This window comes from Mobula birostris, chromosome 12 (assembly GCF_030028105.1).
Source record: "Mobula birostris isolate sMobBir1 chromosome 12, sMobBir1.hap1, whole genome shotgun sequence".
NCBI lineage: Eukaryota > Metazoa > Chordata > Chondrichthyes > Myliobatiformes > Myliobatidae > Mobula > Mobula birostris.
This window is the reverse complement of record NC_092381.1, coordinates 63,754,314-63,781,275: the sequence shown is the minus strand read 5'-3', so window position 1 is coordinate 63,781,275 and position 26,962 is coordinate 63,754,314. Positions and strand designations below refer to the sequence as shown.

Here is a 26,962-nt window from a genome sequence, read left to right as displayed (position 1 = left end):
ATTTGATAAGATGTATTTAATATGATGCCATCTTTTAAAATTGGACTCAAAGTTAATTGCACTTAATATAGCTTAAAGTGACAATGCAGATGGAAAAAAAAAGTTTCTTCTTTCTTCTATGCTATCAATTAAAAATTTGGATATTTAATACTTAGTATTTGTGATTCTATTATTTGGCTAATGTTGTCCCTCATATATTCAGCAGGAATGAATTCTTGGAAATTGTAAATTTCTTACAAAGTTTGACACTAAAAACTGAAGAAGAAAAGAATGAGTTTTTCAAGTAGGTATTCCATTAATGTCATGAATACTGTTAGAAAATGGAATTGAACTTAAAAATAATAACTACAGTGGATTCTGGTTAATTGGGCCATTGGTTAATTGAGACTGCTGCTTATTTGGGGCAACTTGTAAAGAGCAAAAACTAATTGAGAAAATAGCTGGGGTTCCCTTCATTTATTTGGAATATTGTGGAAGAAGATGGCGCCTGCGAGCAACACAACCAAGGGCAACATCCTTCAGATGGTTCACGAAAATAATTTCACTTCTTTTACATCTTTTTCTTTCAAATGTTTTTCTGCGACTGTTGGAGCCTGGGGCCCACATTTTGGTGGTGTTTTTTCAGGCCAATTGAGTGATCTGGCACTTTGCTGTCTCCGAGGGGATTCGGTGAGGTTTCAGGCAAACCGTGCAGCTTCGAGTTCAAGAAGTCTGGAGACTGGGTGCGAGCTGATGATCGATTACATTTCTTACTGATTTCGCTGATTAAAGCATTGAGGAAGATTGAAATCTTCGAGGTGAGCTGGTGTTCAGCGCCATCTGTCAGCCTCTTGCTCACTACTGCCAGAAGACAATGCTGTAGTCTTGGGCGAGGTTTACTCGATGCAGTTTGTGGATTGGATTCTGTAGTTCACATTATGATGTGTTTCTGTTTGCTACTATTTTGTGCGATTTTGATAGGGCAGCCTGCAGATAGCGAACGACACAGATTGAACTGAATGTGCCTTGGACTTTCTGGGTTGGTGTTTTATATTGTGTGTTTTTCGCTCATTTTTTATTTCTTGCCTATTGTGGGATTTGGGGTTTTTTTGCGCGTGGGGAGATGGTTTGTTGACTGTCTTTAAATGGATTCCATGGTTTTCTTTGTTTTTGGCTGTCTGTGGGAAGACGAATTTCAGGGCTGTATACTGCATTCATACTTTGATAATAAATGTACTTTGAATCTTGAATTTTTGACACTAATTCAGTTAATTAGGACAGTAGACTGTTGCCAAACAGTTTCTAACTTGTGTCATGAAAAGATTTAACAATAGCTGAAAAAATGACCCTAGGTGTTTGCATCGATTTTGTTCATTTACAGTCAATCAAAAGAACATAGTGTACATTGAATGAATTTCACTGTCGATAACTATGATGAACACATTTTTATAGTACTGTAGTAGTATTGGTGTTGTAATTTCTGAATTTCATTTAAGCAATGAATTGGGCCAAAATGTACTGGTCCCGCTGTGTCCTAGTTAACCAGAATCCACTGTATTTCTCATTTCTGTTCTTGCTTAGCAGTTCTGTTAGACAACAGGCAGGAGTGGGAATCTTGATTTAACGAAAAAGTCTGAAATTAATTGCACTATTCAAACAGTGGCTCTAACCCTTCACTGACCAAAGTGCAAACCAAAGCATTCATGATCTGAACACAACTGCCAGAGCATTTAGAACATAGAACATAGAATAGTACAGCACAGTACAGGCCCTTCGGCCCACAATGTTGTGCCGACCCTTAAACCCTGCCTCCCATATAACCCCCCATCATAAATTCCTCCATATACCTGTCTAGTAGTCTTTTAAATTTCATTAATGTATCTGCCTCCTCCACTGACTCAGGCAGTGCATTCCACGCACCAATCACTCTGAGTAAAAAACCTTCCTCTGATATCTCCCTTGAACTTTCCAACCCTTACCTTAAAGCCATGTCCTCTTGTATTGAGCAGTGGTGCCCTGGGGAAGAGGCACTGGCTGTCCACTCTATCTATTCCTCGTAATATCTTGTATACCTCTATCATGTCTCCCCTCCAAAGAGTAAAGCCCTAGCTCCCTTTATCTCTGATCATAATGCATACTCTGTAAACCAGGCGGCATCCTGGTAAATCTCCTCTGTACCCTTTCCAATGCTTCCACATCCTTCCTATAGTGAAGCGACCAGAACTGGACAGAGTGCTCCAAGTGTGGCCTAACCAGAGTTTTATAGAGCTCTTAAACTCTATCCCTCGACTTATGAAAGCTAACACCTTATAAGCGTTTGCAAACTTACCAACCCACCCTTCTACCCCCACATCCAGGTCGTTAATAAAAATCACGAAAAGTAGAGGTCCCAGAATCGATCCTTGTGGGACACCACTAGTCACAACCCTCCAATCTGAATGTACTCCCTCCACCATGACCCTCTGCTTTCTGCAGGCAAGCCAATTCTGAATCCACCTGGCCAAACTTCCCTGGATCCCATGCCTTCTGACTTTCTGAATAAGCCTACTGTGTGGAACCTTGTCAAATGCCTTACTAAAATCCATGTAGGTCACATCCACTGCACTACCCTCATCTATATGCCTGGTCACCTCCTCAAAGAAATCTATCAAGCTTGTTAGATATGATCTGCCCTTTACAAAGCCATGCTGACTGTCCCTGATCAGACCATGATCCTCTAAATGTCCATAGATCCTATCTCTAAGAATCTTTTCCAATAGCTTTCCAACCACAGATGTAAGGCTCACTGGTCTGTAATTACCCGGACTATCCCTACTACCTTTTTTGAACAAGGGGACAACATTCGCTTCCCTCCAATCCTCTGGTACCATTCCTGTGGACAACGAGGACATAAAGATCCTAGCCAGAGGCTCAGCAATCTCTTCCCTTGCCTCGTGGAGCAGCCTGGGGAATATTCCGTCAGGCCCCAGGGAGTTATCCTTCCTAATGTATTTTAACAACTCCAACACCTCCTCTCCCTTAATATCAACATGCTCCAGAACATCAACCTCACTCATATTGTCCTCACCGTCATCAAGTTCCCTCTCATTGGTGAATACCAAAGAGAAGTATTCATTGAGGACCTCGATCACTTCCACAGCCTCCAGGCAGATCTTCCCACCTTTATCTCTAATTGGTCCTACCTTCACTCCTGTCATTCTTTTGTTCTTCACATAATTGAAGAATGCCTTGGGGTTTTCCTTTACCCTACTTGACAAGGCCTTCTCATGCCCCCTTCTTGCTCTCCTCAGCCCCTTCTTAAGCTCCTTTCTTGCTTCCCTATATTCCTCAATAGACCCATTTGATCCTTGCTTCCTAAACCTAAACCTCATGTATGCTGCCTTCTTCCACCTGACTAGATTTTCCACTTCACTTGTCACCCATGGTTCCTTCACCCTACCATTCTTTATCTTCCTCACCGGGACAAATTTATCCCTAACATCCTGCGAGAGATCTCTAAACATCGACCACATGTCCATAGTACATTTCCCTGCCGAAACATCATCCCAATTCACACCCACAAGTTCTAGCCTTATAGCCTCATAATTTGCCCTTCTCCAATTAAAAATGTTCCTGTCCTCTCTGATTCTATCCTTTTCCATAATAATGCTAAAGGCCAGGGAACGGTGGTCACTGTCCCCCAGATGCTCACCCACTGAGAGATCTGTGACCTGACCTGGTTCGTTACGGAGGCATTAGCGGAGGCATTGTGGAGGCATTAGCGATGATCTTTCAAAAGTCGATAGATTCTGGCATGGTTCCGGAAGACTGGAAGATTGCAAATGTCACTCCGCTATTTAAGAAGGGGACAAGGAAGCAAAAAGGAAATTATAGACCTGTTAGCTTGACATCGGTGGTTGGGAAGTTGTTTGAGTCGATTGTCAAGGATGAGGTTACAGAGTACCTGGAAGCATATGACAAGATAGGCAGAACTCAGCATGGATTCCTTAAAGGAAAATCCTGCCTGACAAACCTATTACAATTTTTTGAGGAAATTACCAGTAGGCTAGACAAGGGAGATGCAGCGGATGTTGTACATTTGGATTTTCAGAAGGCCTTTGACAAGGTGCCACACATGAGGCTACTTAACAAGATAAGAGCCCATGGAATTACGGGAAAGTTACATACGTGGATAGAGCGTTGGCTGATTGGCAGGAAACAGAGAGTGGGAATAAAGGGATCCTATTCTGGTTGGCTGCCGGTTACCAGTAGTGTTCCACAGGGATCAGTGTTGGGGCCGCTTCTTTTTACATTGTACATCAACGATTTGGATTATGGAATAGATGGCTTTGTGGCTAAGTTTGCTGACGATACGAAGATAGGTGGAGGGGCCGGTAGTGCTGAGGAAACGGAGAGTCTGCAGAGAGACTTGGATAGATTGGAAGAATGGGCAGAGAAGTGGCAAATGAAGTACAATGTTGGAAAGTGTATGGTTATGCACAGCAGAAAAAATAAACAGGCAGACTATTATTTAAATGGGGAAAGAATTCAAAGTTCTGAGATGCAACGGGACTTGGGAGTCCTGGTACAGGATACCCTTAAAGTTAACCTCCAGGTTGAGTCAGTAGTGAAGAAGGCGAATGCAATGTTGGCATTCATTTCTAGAGGAATAGAGTATAGGAGCAGGGATGTGATGTTGAGGGTCTATAAGGCGCTGGTGAGACCTCACTTGGAGTACTGTGGGCAGTTTTGGTCTCCTTATTTAAGAAAGGATGTGCTGACGTTGGAGAGGGTACAGAGAAGATTCACTAGAATGATTCCGGGAATGAGAGGGTTAACATATAAGGAACGTTTGTCCACTGTTGGACTGTATTCCTTGGAGTTTAGAAGAATGAGGGGAGACCTCATAGAAACATTTCAAATGTTAAAAGGCATGGACAGAGTGGATGTGGCAAAGTTGTTTCCCATGATGGGGGAGTCTAGTACGAGAGGGCGTGACTTAAGGATTGAAGGACGCCCTTTCAGAACAGAAATGCGAAGAAATTTTTTTAGTCAGAGGGTGGTGAATCTATGGAATTTGTTGCCACGGGCAGCAGTGGAGGCCAAGTCATTGGATGTATTTAAGGCAGAGATTGATAGGTATCTGAGTTGCCAGGGCATCAAAGGTTATGGTGAGAAGGTGGGGGAGTGGGACTAAATGGAAGAATGGATCAGCTCATGATAAAATGGCAGAGCAGCCTCGATGGGCCAAATGGCCTACTTCTGCTCCTTTGTCTTATGGTTACTTAATACTAGATCTAGTATGGCATTCCCCCTTGTCGGCCTGTCAACATACTGTGACAGGAATCTGTCCTGGACCCACTTAACAAACTCTGCCCCATCTAAACCATTGGAACTAATCAGGTGCCAATCAATATTAGGGAAGTTAAAGTCACCCATGATAACAACCCTTTTATTTTTGCACCTTTCCAAAATCTGCCTCCCAATCTACTCGGTATCTCTGCTGCTACCAGGAGGCCTATAGAATACTCCGAATAGAGTAATTGCTCCCTTCCTGTTCCTGACTTCCACCCATACTGACGCAAAAGAGGATCCTGCTACATTACTCACCCTTTCTGTAGCTGTAATAGTATCCCTGACCAGTAATGCCACCCCTCCTCCCCTCCCCCCCCCATCCCTTTTAAAGCACTGAAATCCAGGAATATTGAGAATCCATTCCTGCCCTGGTGTCAGCCAAGTCTCTGTAATGGCCACTACATCATAATTCCATGTATGTATCCAAGCTCTCAGTTCATCACCTTTGTTCCTGATGCTTCTTGCATTGAAGTACACACACTTTAGCCCTTCTACCTTTACGCCCTTTATTCTGCTTCTCTTTCCTCAAAGCCTCTTTATATGTTAGATCTGGCTTTACTCTATGCACTTCTAACACTGCTCTATCGCTCTGGGTCCCATCCCCCTTGTAAATTAGTTTAAACCCTCCTGAACCATGCTAGCAAACCTACCTGCAAGGATATTGCTTCCCCTCGAGTTCAGGTGTAACCCATCCAATCTGTACAGGTCCCACCTTCCCCAGAAGAGATCCCAATGATCCAAAAACCTAAAACCCTGCTCCCTGCACCAACTCCTCAGCCACGCATTCAACTGCCATCTCCTCCAATTCTTACCATCACTGTCACATTGCACTGGCAGCAATCCTGAGAACACCACCCTTGAGGTCCTGTTCTTCAGCTTTCTGCCTAGTTCCCGAAACTCACACTTCAGGACCTCTTCCCTCTTCCTGCCTATGTCGTTGGTACCAACATGTATCACGACTTCTGGTTGCTTTCCCTCTCGTACCAGGATGTTGTGCACCCGGTCAGAGACATCCTGGACCCTGGCACCCAGGAGGCAACAAACTATGCGGGTGTCCTTCAGGCTCCAGGACGGTATACTTATTATTCATGGGAATGGCTACAGGAGTGCTCTGCACTACCTGTCTACTCACCTTTGCCTCCCCCCCCCCCCCCCCCCCAGCCGACTGTCACCCAACAACCCGCTTCCGGCATCCTAGGCATGACTACCTCCCTGTAGCTCTCATCTATGACTGCCTCGTTCTCCCTTATGAGTCAAAGGTCAACCAGCTGCTGCTCCAGATTCCTTACACGGTCTTCCATATCGTCCAGCCGCATGCACTTCTGGCGGATGTGACTCTGCAGGAGAGGGGAGTTCCCCCAAGACTGCCACATCTCACATGAGAGGCACGTCACCGTCTCAGGAGGCATTGTAAAGCCTAACTGGGAGCAAGCTTGTCCTCCACCTCTTCTCTTCAAAGCCTTTCGAATCAAAGCCGCAAAGCTCCACTTGTTCACTGGCCCACTCACTCACTGGCCACTTCACTTGAGCTACCCCTCTATTTATTTGTTTGAGCTTTTCAAACTGCTGTGATGCATTCAATCCTCAAGGAAGTTTTTAAAAATCAATTATAGCCTGTTGCTATTTCATTTGTGAGAATATTGATATCTTGTGATGAATATCAAAATTGTTTCACTGATGAAATATTTTTTTCTTATCTGAAATTGGGGGCAGGATGTGTGGTGTTAGTTTGGTGGAGTTCATTTGATTTTTAAAGCTGGGCATCTGAGCAAGCCTTGAATTTAGAAAGGATTTTTTTTCCACGAAGTCATCCTGTGGTCAGGTACAGGTTGTGTGGAGTCTATTAACTTAGAAAAAAATCATGAGTGCTCCAAGTGTTTCTTTATTGCATATGATTATCATGCAGAATTAACCATGACATTAGAAAATCCTTACTCCATGATTGACAGAAATTTTGATAACACAAATTGAACATAGATTGTATTTTTGCTTTTTACCTTCTTTCTCACTGCCTGCGTTTGGATTTTTCATATATCATTTTTCTGAGAGTGTTGACAAACATTTGGTTTAATAAAATGATTATGAAAGGGACACCTAAAATTAAAATGATTCTTTGTTGTTCATAACAGATTTCTGTTGGATCGAGTCCAGGCCTTGCCTGAAAGTCTTATGGCTTCTCGTCTGGTGCCACAATTGCTAACTCCACTGGTCTTTGCAGAACCAGTGGCAATCAAAAGCTTTCTTCCTCACCTACTCAGGCCAAAGACAGGTACGTTCAGTGCTTATCTTCTGGGGTGAAGCTGCATAATCACACAGCCCATATTAGATGTTGCATTTATTTAGGTATCCTTAAGTATTGTGAATAAATGAATTGTTACATTTAGAAAATAAACACTAATGCTAATCTTATTAATTTTATCTGCATTTGTGTGGAAATTTATCAGTACTGTGTTTTAAAGGACCAATATTATGGTCACATTATGATGGAATAACATATGGAGAAGAAATCCTTTTTTAATACTTGACTATAGAACGTGTTCAATTTTATTTTCAGTTGCTAATTTGACTGTGTATTTTCTACGTTTGCATATTTTCTTCCTGCTTTGTTTTTTTAAACATATTAATAATGTACCAGTGTAGTCAAATTGTATGTTCTCAGAAAGCATGAAATTAATTGCTTTAAGAAATAAGTGTACTTTTAGAAGTCAGTAAGAGGTTGGTACATAGAAACAGAAAACCTACAGCACGATACAGGCCCTTCGGCCCACATGTATGTTAGATGAGAATTGGAGTATGTGCAGTAATAAATTTAAGTTGGAAAGTCTGGTTGCTGATATTGGATCGCCAAGGTGAAAAAAAATTATCATATATCATGTATCCAAGCACAATTTTGTTTTGTTGTATGTATTAGTTCTGGTAATGATGACCTAAGTAATGTTAATCTGTTTGATGTGATCTACAGATGTGATGGAAAATGAGTGGTAAATGTCTGAATGATGTTAGAATATTCGTACCTCTAACCGAACATAGATTTGAATCAAAACTAATCGTATTGTTGGGGAGGCAAAGTGTATTTTGTCAAGTGTAAAATGTAGACTGGTTTAAAAGTGCAGCTGTGCAACAAATAAATTACTTGAATTACATTACTGTAGATGCATCTGGTGATGAATTCAGTTGCCTCCTGTCACCCAATGCCTTTCGAGAGCATGTGATCCCTGTTCTGTTGAAACTCTTTAGCGTGCGGGAGGAGCATGTACGAATGGTGCTCTTGGCTCACCTAGACACTTATGCAGATCTTTTCTCACTTGAAGACCTACAAGAAATTATTCTTCCACAGGTAAGTAAAAGTGGAAGTATTCATTTGTACTGGAAAGAAATAAGTAGTTGATATTTGATTAGTGACATTTTTTGGTTAATCAGTTAGGCATTTTCTCATTATAGATTTCCTTCTGCATCTTAATGACACTTTTAATACAGTAGAACATGAATGAAAATTCTTTTGTAAAGAATATTTAGATAATTGCAAAGACATTTCTTGTCCTTATGAATCTTCAGGTATAATGCCTGTATATTTATGTGAATGAGGTTTTTTTGTTTCCCTTGAGAGCCAATTGCACCACATCCACTGGTTTCTCCTCATCTACTCTATCACATGTCTTCTGCCAAATATGATTTTTCCTCTCATCTATGCATGTTGACTCTTAATCATATTGTTTTCTCAGTGTCTTAATATTACAATATTTAATACAGATTCTGGTCTTTTCTCATCTGCCAAAAAATGACTGAAAATTCCCTGTGTGTTTTTTTAAACATTCCTTCCTGTCTTAAGTAATGATGTCACATTTGTTACCATCCATTCTTAAGAACCTTTGGAATTTTGTTGTGAATCTATGAAATTGTATCTTGAGCATCCATCACCCCTAGCTTCAAGATTCTTAGTCATCAGTCCCCCAACATCCCACACAGTACAGGATGTCACACAGTTGAGATATCCTGCTATGCCTTTGCTAATGTAGTACAAATTTGTTAGAAAGTACTCACCAATTTCTTGCTATATGACAACCTGCCTTCCCCTGATGTAACAATCTCAAGCCACTTTGCATTGAGTCACTCCAGCTACTCACGTGTTCACCCTTGCAGTCTGCTCACTAAAGTCCAGAATGCTGTGCTCAAATCATCACCTGTAACCTACTCTGCACTTTCCTCATCCAACAACTGTACAAGGTGTTCCAAATTCCCCCAGCTCTTATTTTCCTTGTCCTACACTTATCCCTCCCAGTTCACTCATTCTGGAAACGTGGGTGAGTTGTTGCTGATTCAGGGCCATAATTCTGTGCATGGTCATGTGGTCAGTTTGAAGTGAGGAATGTGCAGTGTGCCAGCAGGAGTCTGCATCTTCAATCTGATTTGAGTAATACACAATTGCTTGCTCTGGCACTACTTTGTCCCACTGAGAGTATTTTGTCCCCATGTGCAAATACAGTTAGTTATCAACTAGTGCTATTCATTGCTTGCAGAAAAATGTGGCCCAATACCTAATTGATTCTGCCATTTTCAAAATAGCCAAAAACAGATGGGTCCTGTATTTAATGCATCATCGGAAAGTGACAACACTAATGTTATATTATCTCAGTACTGCATGGGAGAATCGGTGCAGAATTTGTGCTCCAATCTCTGGTGTGGGACTTGAATCTATAATTCCTAGTTCAAAGATGAGTCTGACCTTAGACAAATGATAATGGAGACTTCAATAGGCCAGTTTTAGTAATTATCAGTTACAATGAAGTAATATAAGCTGGAATTTTTGTTATGCACTACCTTATTTCACCAAGAACTGAAATTTGACTTGCTATAGTAAAGTACGGAATCCATTTTTTTTTTAAAGATATTGCTAGGACTGAGAGATACTAGCAACACGCTGGTATCAGGAACACTTTCCAGCCTTGCAGTATTGGTGCCACTTCTTGGAGCTGAGGTGGTAGTTGGAGGTGAAAGAGCAAAGATCTTCAAACGTGCCACACCCAACTTCAAATCAACTGAAATAACCCCTGAAGGTGAGGTAGAAAAAAATTGCTGTCTGCTACCTTGAAACTCTTAATTTGTAAGAAAATAATTTTCAAGTTTTGAGGTTACACATGCCTTACATATTAGAGTTTCAATATATAACCTGAAGACTTCGAAATTATTTCCCTGATATAGCAATAAATACAGGAAAAGGCTGGAAACAGTCAGCAGACCAGGCAGTATTTATGGAGGGTATAGTAGATAGTATCAGGTCTCGGATAGGAAAAGAAGCTTATATCTCAAACATTAGCTGTTTCTTTCTGAAGACGCTGTTTAACCTGCTGTATCCAGTATTATCTGTTTTTACTTTAGATTTCCAGCATTTTTTGATTTTCATTTTCTGCTAAATTATATTAAGATTGCAGTGATAAGAATGTTTTTATTGGGATATATTTTAAATGGTTTAAATAGTTAATTTGCTTATGCTGTTATTGTGATAATTGAGATGCAATTATTCTTGCTTGGAGAGAAATATGTAATCTTGTTTTTTTTTCTGTTTAAGGTTCCCCTACACATGTCATCAACAGTAATGAGCATCTTAGTCTACTGGCTTTAAGCAATTCTGTCAAACCATCTTCAAAGAAGTCTGAATTGGAGAAGAAGTGTACAAGCGGGAGAGAGAAAGTCCGAGCAAACTCCACTGAAAATTCCCAGCCTGTGAAGTTTCAGCTATTGACAACACAAGGTAAACTTTTGGATGGTTTTGCAAAAATGAGTTTATTGGACACAAAACAAATTAATTTATTTGTTCACACATTGCCAGTGTTTATTGCCCATCATTAATTGCCTGTAAATGAAGGATGCAATTGAAAATCAACTTAAGGTAGGTCTGGAACCTCTTGGAGGCCAAATTTGAGTTAGGACTGTTGAAGGGTATTTGTAAACCAGGTGGCTTGTTACAAAAATGCATCACTGAGATGAGTTTTTTTAGATTGCATTTAATTACTTGTATTTAAATTCCCCCCGCAGCTGCTATTTTGACATTTTAACAAGTCTTGCTTTGCCTATGACCTATTCCCCCTTAAAAACCTATCATCTGGTTCTTTTGCACAGACATAATTTGAATTATTTGGGTGAGGGTGGGAAAGTGAAGGAGAGTCCATGTGGTCACAAGGAGGTGGTGCAAATTGTGTACCTACAATTGGGATTAGGCTATGTAGTAACAGTTCCATGTGCCATACTATTGTGCCACCCCTGGGTCATTCCATCTTGTCCTGGCTGGTAGTCTCGTAACTTGATTCCATAACTATCATATTTTAAATGGATGTGATCGTCGCCTGGTTGAGAGCATCATTTTTCTGTTTTAACATTTTTATTCAATATTTGTTAAATTGGGGATTTATCGGTTAACACATAATTGAGACATTAGGAGTAACTTAAAATGAAAATATGTGCTTGTTAATGAAAAGTTACAAGAATGGCTTTTGTTCTAAATTATAAACTTTGAAATATACTTTAAGATTTTCATTTACTGTAAATGTATTTTCTAAATCCTAGCTAAGTGGCATAAAGGAAATGTGGGAATGCTATTTTCATAAAGATATGCATTAAGTATAAATAAATAATTCCCCAAGTAGCATGTTGATATTAAAGTTTCTTCCCAGTTTACCGTCCAAACATTCTGATGGTATGAACATTCATGTTATATTATCCATTTGACCTCGTACCTGCCTATAAAGCAAATATTTGATAGTAACTTTAATTTTTACTTTCTTTATGAACTTTGTAGCCCAGTATAAAGAACAAACAGCCATAACATCCATTATTGGTATTCGTGGGAATGAAATTTTGGGTGTTGATAGTGCACAAAGCTCAATGCACACCCACAACTGTGCAGAAGATTGGCCGGACTGGAGCAAGCCGAACAATGAAATACTGCTTGAGCCTAAAAAAGATTGCATTCTGGCAGGAAACAGTTTTGGGAATATTACAGTTGATGACAAACCATGGGATGACTTTGAAACTGAAGATGGTCAATCTAATGCAATAACAGAGGAACAGGCAGTTAATCCACATATATCTAATTTATCTCCTTTTGAGAATAAATCTCAGTCCAAGGCCATGAAACTTTCTTCAGCACTGAAAATCCATTCAGAAATGCCTGGTGAGAGTTGGAAGAATAACTGTAAAGAGCAGAAAGTTTTGGTAGAGGAAAAGAGAAAAACAAATTCTATTGCACAGATACCCTCCAGGCAGAGGACCACAATGAAGAAAGCATCTTTGAATGATGAGCTGGGAGAGGAATTCACCATTAGTGTCAAGAAAAGGCCAGAGAGAGACCCTGAACTAGATCTCTTTGCTGATATGATACCAGATATTAAATTGTCTTCCACTGGCTTGTTAGTGCCAACACAGGGATCAGAGTTGGCTGGTTCTGCCAAAGAAACTGAAGTAGCTTCAAGAGGCACAGAGATGTTGACAGAAAGAGACAATTCACAAACTTTAGCACTTGCATCAAAGTTTGCTGCAACAGACACAGTTGAGGTGAGTTGCCAATTATCAAATCCACTGGTATGCTAGCAAGAGCTAGTATTTTTTATGATGATACAATATTTTGTAGTAGTTGAGACGAAGTGTAGGTTTGTTCTCATACATATTATGGTGTGATTGAACATCTGTGGAATATTCAGATTGGAGTGTGGGATCTTGAGTTGCTTTGCCACAGAAGCCAAAAGCAACTGTATGTTTACAGAACGCCACAATGAGACACTTACCTTTTCTGGTTAAAGCATAATATGTAAAAGCAAGGATTTCATGTTAAAGTTATAAATGCTAATCTGGCTGTACAGTACTGCCTATAGTCTGGTCACCACATGACAGGAAGAATGTGATAACACTATGTAGAAAGTAATTGGAAGCCAGAATAAAGATGTTTTTTTTCCACCCAAAGAATCAGAATCAGGTTTAACATCACCAGCATATGTCATGAAATTTGTTAACTTAGTGGCAGCAGTACAATGCAATACATGTTAATATAGAAAAAAAGTAAATCAATTACAGTATGTATGTTAAACAGTTAAATTAAAAATGGTGCAAAACAAATAATATAAAAAAGTGACATAGTGTTCATGGGTTCAATGTCCATTTAGAATGATACTCAGCCTTAGAGTAGTGAAGACAAAAAACGTTCAACACAGAGCTTTTGGATTAATATTTGAGCTGCTGCAGCCTAGAGCCTGAGGCTTGGGAAACAGAATTGGCCCAAATAGTACTTTAGCCATGGGCACAATGAGTTGAGCCTACACTGTGAATTTCTTAATAGCTCGCGATTTTATTTGTCATAATATTTTAGCCCTTGCCTTCCATGTTCCGAAGATATGGAAAATTGATTCCATTTTTTGAGATTACTTAAAATTGTTTTGCCTCATAATTTGTTTACAATTGTTTAATCTTTAATTCATAATTAAAGGTTCCACACGGTAGGCTTCTTCAGAAAGTCAGAAGGCATGGGATCCAGGGAAGTTTGGCCAGGTGGATTCAGAATTGGCTTGCCTGCAGAAGGCAGAGGGTCGTGGTGGAGGGAGTAGATTGGGATTGTTGGGTTGTGACTAGTGGTGTCCCACAAGGATCTGTTCTGGGACCTCTACTTTTCGTGATTTTTATTAACGACCTGGATGTGGGGGTAGAAGGGTGGGTTGGCAAGTTTGCAGATGACACAAAAGTTGGTGGTGTTATAGATAGTGGAGAGGATTGTCAAAGTTTGCAGAGAGACATTGATAGGATGCAGAAGTGGGCTGAGAAGTGGCAGATGATGTTCAACCTGGAGAAGTGTGAGGTGGCACACTTTGGAAGGATAAACTCCAAGGCAGAGTACAAAGTAAATGGCAGGATATGGCAGTGTGGAGGAGCAGAGGGATCTGGGGGTACATGTCCACAGATCCCTGAAAGTTGCCTCACAGGTGGATAGGGTAGTTAAGAAAGCTTATGGGGTGTTAGCTTTCATAAGTCGAGGGATAGAGTTTAAGAGTCGCGATGTAATGATGCAGCTCTATAAAACTCTGGTTAGGCCACACTTGGAGTACTGTGTCCAGTTCTGTTCGCCTCACTATAGGAAGGATGTGGAAGTATTGGAAAGGGTACAGAGGAGATTTACCAGGATGCTGCCTGGTTTAGAGAGTATGCATTATGATCAGAGATTAAGGGAGCTAGGGCTTTACTCTTTGGAGAGGAGGAGGATGAGAGGAGACATGATAGAGGTGTACAAGATAATAAGAGGAATAGATAGAGTGGATAGCCAGCACCTCTTCCCCAGGGCACCACTGCTCAATACAAGAGGACATGGCTTTAAGGTAAGGGATGGGAAGTTCAAGGGGTATATTAGAGGAAGGTTTTTTTACTCAGAGAGTGGTTGGTGCGTGGAATGCACTGCCTGAGTCAGTGGTGGAGGCAGATACGCTAGTGAAGTGTAAGAGACTACTAGACAGGTATATGGAGGAATTTAAGGTGGGGGCTTATATGGGAGGTAGGGTTTGAGGGTCGGCACAACATTGTGGGCTGGAAGGGCCTGTACTGTGCTGTACTTTCCTATGTTCTATAATTCAAGGTTAGATGAGTACTGCATATCTGGGTTTAAAGATAGATTGAGGGGAAAAATATGCAAGTAAGCTTGGCGGGTATATAAAAACTGACTAAGCACTTGTGGAAATATGTGGAGAGGAGAACCTAGGTAAGAACAAATGTTGGCCCCTGAGTGTTAATAAAGGATGAAATTATAATTGTTCTCCCATTTTTGTTTCTAATTGAGCACTTTATTTTGTTCTACAATGAAGGGCACAAGAAACCTTCCAGATAGGTTGGGGAACCATGGGAGAAACTGAAGGAAATAATTATTAATAATAAACAGTTCTGGTAAAATTATTGGGGCTAAGGGCTGATAAATCCCCAGGGTCTGGTAATCTACACCTCGGTGTACTGAAATTGACTTGATCAGGGAATGTAGTTGCAGTAGTGGTAATATTGCAAAATTCTTCAGATGCTGAAGTTCCTGCACCTTCAGAGGTGGTAAATATTTTTAAAAATGGAATTGCAGTTTAGTAAGCCCAAAATAAGTAGTGTAGAAAATGCTAGCATCTAATATAAAAATACTTGAAAAGAATTAACAGTGTTAGACAAAGTTAGCATGTTTTTCTGAAATGCAATCATGTTAACCAACCTACTGGAGATTTTTTTTTGAGAATGTAACTGGAATAGATGAGAGTATCAGCAGATATGGGTTTATTTGGACATTCAGAGAAACCTTTGATAAGGTCAAAATGAATGTTTTCCTTCATTAACAGTTGTCAGACCTGCCCATGGAATGGGAGGTTTCAGAATCTGGACAGGAAGTACAGCAATTCAGAGTAAGAGATGCACAAACTTTATTTCTCATGGCAGTTGATTATAACATCACGAGCTAGCAGAAACTGCAGCCTGCCAGAAGGAGCTATAGAACCCTCAGTAAACCAACAAGACCTTTTTTGATATTCCATTATTAATAAATTGTTTCTTATATTTAATGAGCTTTGTACCAACTGTATAAAATATATAATTAATTTTGTAATACCATACATTATCTAGTGGTGCTTAATTGTTCCTCCATTTTTGTTCCCCACTTGTAAATTTCTCAATTTTTGTAGCCTTTTTCCTGTAAAGCAGATTCTCCTGAACAATGCAAGAGATTATAGTAACTATTGTGCATTCTTTTACAGATGGAAACCGAAGGCTGGGATGATGATCTGAATTGGGAGGATAATACTTGGTAGAAAACATTTACCAAGCAAAGATTTATTTAGATACTTAAATTTCCTTCCCCTCTAATATCTTTGACCACACTTTTAAGGCCATTGCCAAGCAGCTAGGCTTTTGTTCTGTGCAGTAAATATCCAATATAGCTAGCTGGAATAAAGAATGGAGTCTGAAGTACCTAGAGAGCAATGAGGAACTACCCAGCAGCATCAGCTGTATGCTTGTTAGTGTTTACTGTAAGTTATTTTAGAGATGTCTGTTAACTCTTGTGAAGATGTTTTATTCAAATATTATATGGGGGGGTGGGGAAAAGAAAGATACACTGGTGGTTTCAGTCTGGCCTATATTTCCATCTGTGGAAAGTTCTAAACAATTGATCCAATGCAAAAAAAAAGTCTAGTTCTGATTTTGGTGTTAAGTACTGAGAATTACAACTTACAGTTATGAATTTACAGTTCACCTTAAATACAGTTTAAAGCTGGAACTCATCTCACTTGATATGGGAATAATGGTTTCCTGGAGTTCATCTGATTCAGAAGTCACACTGGTTAGAGTTGGTGTGAAAATGAAGCCACTAATGATAGATACTAAATCTGGAGGTCTATCTTTTCAACAGCCTTAACAACGTATTGACTAACTTGGAGCAAAATCTTGCAACTATTTACAGTAACCCTTATTGAAATGTATTTCCTATTTAATGAGTTTTATGTAGCAACATGAGCACCTAAAGACTCAAGGTACAGAAGGGAAAGTCAAAAGGTGGAAGAAAAAAAGGTAAATTTTCAAGCCCAGTATTGCAGCAAGGTTAAAACTTCCTCCAATAAACATCAGTAACATAGTTGTCATCGTGGCTATCCTTCGAGGTCGAGCATGATGGTCTTCGTTCCATTGATCTACTTATGGGCTCTCAAGTGGCTTATGAGTCCAATCTTGGCTTTGAAAGTTCTTCCGCATTCAGGACAGGTAGTTCCAGATGGCAGATCGGGCTTTGGTTGTTGCTGCATTTCTTTCCGTTTTCTTCTCTTCTAATTCTGCACATCTGTTGGCTTCGAAAGTTGCTGTTCCTTCTCGGATGATGGCTTGGCAGAGTTTCCTGTCTTTGGCATTGGTTTCCCAATTGTTGATGTCGATGTTACATTTCTTCATGTTGGCTTTTAAGATGTCTTTGAATCTCTTCTGTTGTCTGCCTCTTTTACGTTTGCCGCCTTTAAGCTGGGAGTAGAAAATTTGTTTCGGCAGACGTTCGTCTTTCATCCGAACAACATGACCACTCCATCTTCGTTGGTTCTTCTATCTTCCCAGCTGATATTTAAGATAAACACAAAATATTCTGCAGATGCTGGGGTCAAAGCAACACTCACAACAAGCTCGAGGAACTCAGCAGGTTGGGCAGCATCCGTGGAAACGATCAGTCAACATTCCGGCCTGAAACGCTGACTGATTGTTTCCACGGATGCTGCCTGACCTGCTGAGTTCCTCCATCTTGTTGTGAGTGTTGCTGATATTTAAGATGTTTTGAAGACAGCGTTGATGGAACTTTCAAGTGCCTTCAGATGTCGTCGGTATGTTGTCCAGGTTTCTGATGCATACAGGAGTGTTGGGATCACCACTGCTTTCTACACTAACATTTTGGTGTCTGTTCGAATGTCATGATCATGAAAGACTCTTGTATGGAGACGTCCAAAAGCTGCTCCAGCGCATTTAAGACTATGTTGGATCTCGTCATTAAGGTCGACATTGGAGGAGAGGGTGACTTCCAAGATACGGAAAGTGGTCCACGTTTTCCAGGTAGTTTTGCCAAGTTGAATTGATGGTTCTATCCGATTTGTCTCAGTTGGTGACGGTTGATAGGTGATCTGAGTCTTCTTGGAATTTATGGTAAGTCCAAGTTTAGTGTATGCACGGTTGTAGGTGGTTTTCTGAGAGAGCTGCAACACTGTTGTCATCTGCGTATTGGAACTCGATGAGGAAACTTGTGCATATCTTGTTTCTGGACTTGAGATAGGCAAGATTGAAAAGTCTGCCATCTGTTCTGTACACAATTTCAATTCCTGGGGGTAGGTCGTCCTTGATGATGTAACATAGTACTCAAATCTTGTGGTATTATGATCCGGAATCAAAATTATAACTATAAAAGTGTGTCATTCTGGCCACTACTTTTCAGGACATTGCCAGATAACCACATATTTTAAAATGTTTACTTAAGGCCCCTTTACATACTTGAATGCCAAATAGAAAACTTAAATCAAGGGCTTGATCTGTTTCACACTCTTCAAAGGTGAGGGACATTAGAGATCTTAATTACATTTTGTTTTATAATTGTGGTTATTTAGTTTTGTTGATTTACATTGAGAAAATAAATTCTTCTAAACGAAGATTTGGGTGTATTTTCTGAATGTGGATACTGAAAGGAGAAATTGATCACTGAAATTAAGGTTAACAATTAGCTTTCTCAAAGAAAAAAAACTGCATACTAGAAAGGGATTCTTTTTTCAGTAGCTATACAAGCCTGCTTTCATGGAAGTTTGACCCAACCACCTTCACTATCTGGTTGCTGAACTTTGGAATCTTGTACTTGGGCCAAAGAGATGGGAATTGAAGTAATCTGGTAATGGCCCCATAACAAAATTTAATGGAACAAGGTAAAACATTGGCCTTGCATTATTATGGTACAACTTTAAATTGTGTTAGATTGAAACTTCTTGATGGGTGGATATCAAATAAAGGTGAATGGACTTAACCTGAAAACTGCTCAAATTTCATAAGTAATGCTAATAAGAAACTAAGTGATAATGAGAGAAGTATGGAGGGAAAAGATTTGCCTCTTCTATGATACTATGAGCTAAAAATTAGAATCATTTTATGCCTTAAATGTTGGGTTGAGATTTCCAGAAAACCAAAGAGTACTTTTACTATTTCTTAATGGGGAAATACTGAATAAAGACCTTGTTTTGAGTTCAAGGAATTAAAACTGTAACGCAAAATGCTCAAGATAGAGCACTATTTATTTACTTATTTAAACACAACTGTTTATAATTTGAAATTCTACACACAATTTATGAAAATATCATACATGAAACTAATTTCATGCTTATTGGCAATACTAACCAAAATGGCCATCAAATACAGAGCTGGGAACTGATTCAGTAGAAAATTGAAAGTGAATATTGATATCCTAATTCTGTTCCTGAAAATACTGGGAAGAGTAACTGTAATTTTGCTTCCATTTCTTACTTTGCTTATCCTTCTGTTTATTTGATGTTTGAATCAGCAGTTGTGTACTTTGCAATATTACTTTGGCCTGATTGCACTACATTAAGTACGTAACCATTTCTATTACATTCTAATGACACAGGCTGTTTATGTTACAGCATGGCTATGTTGCCAACCATTGCCTGAGGATGTAGTGACAAAATACCATTTGACTTATTTAAATATATGCGTGTGAGCCAGATTGTTAACACCAAAGGTTAATATACTAAGTACACTGAATGAAACACTTTCATGAAGCAGCAAAGTAGGAAATATTTTGCTGGGTGATCTGATTCTTTAAATGTAATTGATCCTCAGTACCCTGGCTGTTGATATTAATGTCTAATACTGATCATTTGCAAAACCAGAATTTCTCACACCAAATGGTCTTTGAATTTATTTAATGTATTGAGGCACTGGACACAATTAGTAATTAGTTAAAAGCAGAAGTAATTTGCATGTATTTGGAGAGGTATCGATCCTTCTCTTGTAATATACCAAATTAGACTAATTTCAGTTTAAAGTCAACTGATTCTTTCTCTAATTGTAGAAAGTTGAACCCCAGGCTGAAATTGCTGTTATAAAAGATGATTTTGTAAAAATTAGTATGTTCAAATGTATATTTTTGTACAATTAAAGATCATTTTATAAAAGATACTTAACAGTCTAAACACTGATAGTTTTCTACTCATTATAATAGTAAGAATATTCAACACTCTTCAGTTTTACATGTCTTTAATAATGGAATATTTTTACCCAAAGGTGAGAATATAAGAAGAAATAGTGCATCCTTTTATCTCCTCACTGATTTACCTCCAAAAGAATACACTGAGAAGCAATGGCTGTGATTCTTAGAGATTAATGTCAGTGGCTGATATAACCTTCTGATCAACATGATCAAACAGTCACTTGGGCAATTGAGTTCATTTGTGATTCATGATCCAACTTATCTGTTCCCTTTGTAACTGGGAGGTTGTCTTGATTACATTACTGGAAAAAGATGAAGCTATTGTCCAGTACTTATCAACTTAAAACAAATACGACCATAAAGGAGGAGTTTTGCTCTATGATTTAGTTTCCTTCAAATTATTGTTGTAGAAAGGCAAATCAAAAATATCTTGTTACAATAAGTAAGTTTATTAGTATTGTGGGTATGCTGCAAATTATTCCTCCACCTAATTTTTATGCAATTAAACCCTATAGGATTTACAGACAGTATTGTGCTCTTTCAAAGTTGTTTCAAAATAAAACACAAGTTATCTTGTATTAAGAAAACTAGCCTGTAGCATACATTCCTCCTATGGTGAAGGTATGTAACAATTCATTCAAATTTTAGACAGGTTCTTGCCTGCGATTCAAAGCAAGGATTGTTTCTTGCAAGGCTTGTAAACGGACTGTTACCCAGTCTGGTGGCACTTGCTGCTTTACCAAAGTCTGCAATATTTTAAAAGCATTCTCTGCTGTTTGCAAGGCTGTCTCGTACTGCTCCTCCTTACATGATTCCTGCCGGGCACGCTTGGCAGATGGCTGAAAAAGTTATAAAAACAGCTTTAGAGTTGTGGAGTAGTTTAGTAGGTGACAGTTCTCTCTGCTTCTACAGATTGGGAATGAACACTTGAACCTCTGCACACTGAGCAGTCTATGGTTGCTCTCTGATAGCAGTAGAACATGTTATCTTACAGTTTGAATTTTGTGGTCATCACTGCCTATACACGATTAACTCATCTTTTAATGGATTTTGCCTTGAGCTTGTTTCCACTATTCTCAATCTACTTATGTCACAGTCCCAGAAACGAACATTCCCTAGCACTTGTGCTGATTAGTCACTGATAGAGCTACTATTATACATGTATATACAATTACCACTGATAATTACAGGTGCTCTTTAGTGCCAAATAGTATTAATTTTATTAAGGACAGCAAAAGCAGTTTTAATTTAAAAGCTGAAAGACATCAAGGTCTGTACTCCTGAAGCCTATCTGCAAATCCTCTGGAAATATGCAGTGAATTTGTTGAGAAAGATTCATCTATGAACATGTTCATTATCAAGGTCTACACTCAACCACTTGAACATGGTCTTAACACAAAGCCTTGACCAGAATCAACACCGTCAAAAGGGAGACAAAACTTGGACTTATGATTTGAAACTATACCTGCACTATAGTAGGATCACTCATGGTACATTGGCTTAGGATATTGAAATGTGCCTCTAGAACAATATTTTCTTGTTTCAACCTCTCCATTCGTAGTTCCTTGGACTCAACTGTCGTGATTGCCTGCAGGGGAAGAACACATTATTGCTGCAGTACCCTTTTTAGGACCAGGTACTTTTTTTTGTTTCTCTCAAGAGCTGATAATAGGATACACCACCCAATCTTGACATTCAGGAAATTACCTCTGGTTTGACTCCTATTACTTTGTGTATGGTCTTGCATTGACTCCTATTACTTTGTGTATGGTCTTGCATTTTGTCCCAATCTTTGTATAAATTAATTAAAACAGGATCAATACTTAACAATGCTCTTTGAAACCTAAATACTACCTTACAACCTTGGCTAGAATATTGCCTTAGATTCCAAAAATGTTAGTTTATTTAAAGTATGAACTCATTAGTTGGCTATTATACATATTCAAAAGAACCTTGATAACCTAGTAAACAAAAATTAGGAGATCACTGATCTGAACTGAAGCAATATTTGCTTACAGCACAGCCAGTTCTGTGATCCTAAATTCCTGAACAAAAGCTGTAAAATTATTGCTATTTTTATAATAAAATCAGGAACAGCTTTAGCTATTGTTTGGCAGTGAATAGGCTCAGGACATTTCTGCCAGTTCAAAATTAGGCACCAGCAACAGAATGGACATATGTTTGACATATTTCTTAAGCTAGCTTTACAACCAAGATAGAGAATCAACTGAGTGACACCAAACATTAATTAACTAGATTGTTTTTGTCCTGTTTTTATGCTTGACCTTATCCAAGCAATTTTCCACATTACTGGGCAGCTTCCCTTGTAGTTGTATTAGAATAGCAATTGCACTGAAGATGCAGTCAGTCTGTTGTCTTGTTCCACGGCTCTCAACTGATTGAGATCAGGAAAGAAGCAGGGTCCCCTGCAACAATTGACTTGCCTCTTAACACTCTAGGCCCTTCTACCTTCTACCCATGCAATCAGGAGCCTGATGAAATATTCATGCTTCATGAGTGCATGTCCAAAATCTCTGCACTATTCAGCCCTGATGCAGGATTTTGACCGGAAATGTTGATAATCAAGTTTCTTCCCTCACAGATGCTGCATGTCCCGCTGAGTTACTCCAGCACCTTGCTTGTTGCACCAGGTTCCAGTATTTGCAATTTTGTGTCTCAAAAAAACTCTCAATAAGCTAAACTGCATTTAATAGATTCAATAATTCCATTTAATATCAGAAATATATAAAATGTTCTTCGTAGACATCCAAAAAATCAGAAGTGCCCCAAAGAATGAGTGACAGTAAAAACATTAGAACCCCAAAGCTCCCTCTCCCATGCACAAGCAAAAGCGAAGCAACACCCCTCCCCCTCCCCACTTCAATAAATGGACAGAGAGGTGTCACCCTTTCAAAGCAAGAGGGAGACTTTAAACAGCTTGTTGATTTACGATGGTAAAGTCTGCCAAGTTGCTAATTGTAGAAAGTTCTCCGACTCGAGAACCAGCAAACTCTCCCTCACCAATGAGTGAGAGAGAGTGAGCACACGCGATTCACCGAGTACAGAACCGACAGCCAATCTGCTTTGTTTAGAACAAAGAATTCCACTTGACTGGCACCCCTTTGATTACCCTAAAAATTCATTCACTTTACCAATAGCATAACATGGCTACGGTGTATATGGAATGTAGTTACTTCCCTAGGCTATTCAAAGAAACCTATGACCTCTTCCACTAAGGAAGACAAGGTTCAACTTTATTTGCTATTTACATGTATTAGGAATTTGCTGTGGTGTGTGGCCGTGACATGAAACGACTGTATTAAAATACTAGTCTTCAGGTTTCCTTTTGGATCACACTTCATCCTGAACTAGAACTACAGCAGCTGTCCCTTCAACACTGCTGGGTCTAAATCTTGGAACCCTTTCTGCGATAGTATTACACATATACCTTCACCATAAAGACCGCAGTAGCTTAAAGATTGCTTACTGTCACTTTCAAATGCAACTCAGATGGGCAATAATTGCTGGCCTTGTAAGTGCTGAATCAACTGAAGTACCTCATCACCGATTTAAATTATTGCTTCTCCCAGTAAAGTACCTTTTAATGAAGCAACCTTAAAATTAAAAAATAAGGCCATTTTCTCTACCATCAACTCTAATTTATTGTACCTTGTTCAAGAAGCTTACAACTTTGGTCTTTGTACTGCTCGACTCCAGACTCTGTGGGACTATTTCCTCATGGCAGGTCTCCTGAAAAAAATGCTTGTTACTCATTCTTCACCATTGCTTAAGGTTTAAAAACATGGCAAAATATTACAAAATAAACCATACATTTGTTTATATTTATCTAATTTATAATTAGGCAGTAAGTTCTGAAAGAATTGGTTTTGTGGATTGACAAGAGTTTGACTCTATTAAGCAATAGGGACCTCTTTGGTCCAAATCTTAGGTTACCTCTAATTTAATTTGTTGTTTATTAGAAATAATTTTAAGATCTTTATTCACTTACATCAAAGATGGACAATGGAATTGGTTCAAATTTCTAAATTCCTGTTGGTCAGGTACTTCCATTTTACAAATAAAATTAATAAATGATTTATTGACCTTTGTAATTTATAAAATGACTAGGCTCCTAGATTATGACAGAATAAATTCAATAATAGGTGAGTTTCCTACCTACTCAACTGAAAATCTGCTCAACTTTTTCAAAGATACAAAAAAAATCCAAAGATGCAGGAAAAACAGTGATATACACTTAAGATAAGCAATCTGATATTATCCCCGTAATACAAGCTGAAATGTGTATTATATTCTTAATAAGTTTGTAAATTACCTTGTCAGGCTGCATAACTATATTAAGTATTAATTATATTAGTCTCAATTGTTACCTCAGCAAATTGTGTAAATCCTTGAAGTGCTTGCTGAAGAATTAGCCAAGACTGGTCAGCCAGAAGGAAAGCAAAGAGACAAGGTAGCTTTGGAAGGACCATACCCTGCAATGGAAATAAAACCTGTTCTAAGATCTTTCTTATTTAATATCTGAACATAACAAAAAGCCTTTTCCTGGAGAGAACTGGTTTATTCAATTAGACTTTCACTTCAAATCCAGACTGACACTACAAATCCCATAATGCTCAATGATCTTGATTTACTATGGAGAACCAAAGGGCCTACTGAGGTTGCAAAATATGCCAGATACAAGTATTTCGTTCATGCTAAACAGTAATCCTGAACTCCTGTAAGAAAGCTACACAGTAAGTTTATACAAGTTCAATCAAGATCTGCCCAGTTGGTGCTTGTGGACACCTGGGCTTCACAAGACGATGTGAGCAGCAAAGGGCTGGAGGATGGATGGTTTGACATGGCTACAGAAATATGGCTGGAGGAATGGTGAAGGCAGTGAACTCAAGAACACTGAGCACAACCTGGCCCAAAGGTATAGCTTTCATCCAGGGTGTCACCTCAGACCAGTTCTGGTTGCAGTTGCCCTTAGAATACCCGAAGTTTGAACTGGGAAACAAAAGGTTATCTATTTTCTAGTAATTACATTTTTCATCCTGTGGAACCAAAATGGCATTAAAATTTACAAAGCAAATTACTTTTAATTACACATACAACATGTTGGAAGAAATCAGCAGGCCAGGCAGCATCTATGGAAAAGAGTAAACAGTCAACGTTTAGGGTAGGGTACTGACATGGATAGAAAATTGGTTGGCAGACAGGCAACAAAGAGTAGGGACTAATGGGTCCTTTTTTTAATGGCTGTTAGTGACTAGTGGGGTACTGCAAGGCTCGGTGCTGGGACCACAGCTATTTACAATATACATTAATGATTTAGATGAAGGGATTAAAAATAACATTAGCAAATTTGCAGATGACACAAAGCTGGGTGACAGTGTGAAATGTGAGGAGGATGTTATGAGAACGCAGGGTGACTTGGACAGGTTGGGTGAGTGGGCAGATGCAGTTTAATGTGGATAAATGTGAGGTTATCCACTTTGGTGGCAAGAACAGGAAGGCAGATTACTATCTGAATGATGTCAAATTAGGAAAAGGGGAAGTACAACGAGATTTAGGAGTCCTTATTCATCAGTCACTGAAAGTAAGCATACAGGTACAGCAGGCAGTGAAGAAAGCTAATGGCATGTTGGCCTTCATAACAAGGGGAGTATAGGAGCAAAGAGGTCCTTCTGTAGTTGTACAAGGCCCTGGTGAGACCACACATGGAGTATCGTGTGCAGTTTTGGTCTCCAAATTTGAGGAAGGACATTCTTGCTATGGAGGGAGTGCAGCGTAGATTCACTGGTTTAATTCCAGGGATGGCAGGAATGTCATATGTTGAAAGGTTGGAGCAACTGGGCTTGTATACACTGGAATTTAGAAGGATGAGAGGGGATCTGATTGAAACATACAAGATTATTAAGGGATTGGACACGCTAGAGGCAGGAAACATGTCCCTGATGTTGGGGGAATCCAGAACCAGAGGCCACAGTTTAAGAATAAGGGATAGACCATTTAAAACGGAGTTGAGGAAAAACTTTTTCCACATAGTGGGTTGTGGATCTGTGGAATGCTCTACCTCAGAAGGCAGTGGAGGCCATTTCGCTGGATTCTTTCAAGAGAGAGATAGAGCTCTTAAAGATAGCGGAGTCAAGGCATATGGGGAGAAGGCAGGAACAGGGTACTGATTGTGGATGATCAGCAATGATCACAGTGAATGGCGGTGCCGGCTTAAAGGATCAAATGGCCTACTCCTGCACCTATTGTCTATTGACGTTGCGGGCTGACACCCTTCTTCAAGACCGACGAATAGTATATTTTATTAAAATAAGCTTTTTTTTTCTTTGAAGAGAGAGTAGAAGTGAAAGTACCTGAACATCTGGTGATATAGCAATCTTTCCCAGGGATCCCAGAAAGTCCAATGCAGCAAGACGAACATGATCAGGAGGATTTAAAGGTAGAAGAAAACTGAGAAATAATACCACCTATTGCATAAATAAGATTAATCATTACATTAAGGAAATCATTCAGCAGTTTCTGCAGAACAGATCAGGAAACCAACAAATCCTATCTGCTTAAGACCAAGTGTTGCATCCATTTTCAATTATTCACTACAATCATTTCCTAATTGCATCAGTCTGTATTTTAAAGGAGAGCTTATGGAATGTTGTGGACTTGCAGTGATCAATGTTTTTATTCAGCTAGCTAAACAGCAAGTTGACAATTTCCAATATTTATCTATCTTGATTCTCTTTATCATTATCACAGAAGGATCCCCTGCAGTCTTTGAACCAAATAATCTCCAACACTCAATTTTATCACCATCACCCTTCACCCACAGAAAATAAAACTAGGTCCTTCATTTGGGCAGACCCATTGGGCAACTAACCCAAATATTGGTTAGGTCACACTTTGGGTTAT

General features: G+C 39.2%; 2 protein-coding genes across 5 annotated transcripts in view; one reads left to right on the top strand and one right to left on the bottom strand.

Annotated features, from left to right (window-relative positions):
• Positions 1–18,842, top strand: part of scyl3 (SCY1-like, kinase-like 3) — a 43,117-nt gene extending 24,275 nt beyond the window's left edge. For 2 of the 4 annotated variants that reach the window (XM_072273936.1, XM_072273934.1), the window contains exons 7-13: positions 206–283; positions 7,443–7,582; positions 8,466–8,650; positions 10,199–10,367; positions 10,880–11,062; positions 12,107–12,861; positions 16,065–18,842. In XM_072273936.1, the coding sequence (XP_072130037.1) occupies positions 206–283; positions 7,443–7,582; positions 8,466–8,650; positions 10,199–10,367; positions 10,880–11,062; positions 12,107–12,861; positions 16,065–16,118 (1,564 nt within the window). In that variant the 3' untranslated portion in view covers positions 16,119–18,842. Of the gene's footprint in view, positions 1–202; positions 284–7,442; positions 7,583–8,465; positions 8,651–10,198; positions 10,368–10,879; positions 11,063–12,106; positions 12,862–16,064 lie in introns of all 4 variants that reach the window. The other 2 variants (XM_072273935.1, XM_072273933.1) reach the window with 1 other exon arrangement.
• Positions 18,843–19,120: 278 nt separating this feature from the next.
• firrm (fignl1 interacting regulator of recombination and mitosis) overlaps positions 19,121–26,962 on the bottom strand; it is a 61,674-nt gene continuing 53,832 nt past the window's right edge. The window contains exons 20-24 of the mRNA XM_072273932.1: positions 26,413–26,526; positions 24,430–24,534; positions 23,711–23,791; positions 21,507–21,629; positions 19,121–20,880 (exon numbers count right to left, since the gene is read on the bottom strand). Of these exons, the coding sequence (XP_072130033.1) occupies positions 20,686–20,880; positions 21,507–21,629; positions 23,711–23,791; positions 24,430–24,534; positions 26,413–26,526 (618 nt within the window). The 3' untranslated portion in view covers positions 19,121–20,685. The remainder of the gene's footprint in view (positions 20,881–21,506; positions 21,630–23,710; positions 23,792–24,429; positions 24,535–26,412; positions 26,527–26,962) is intronic.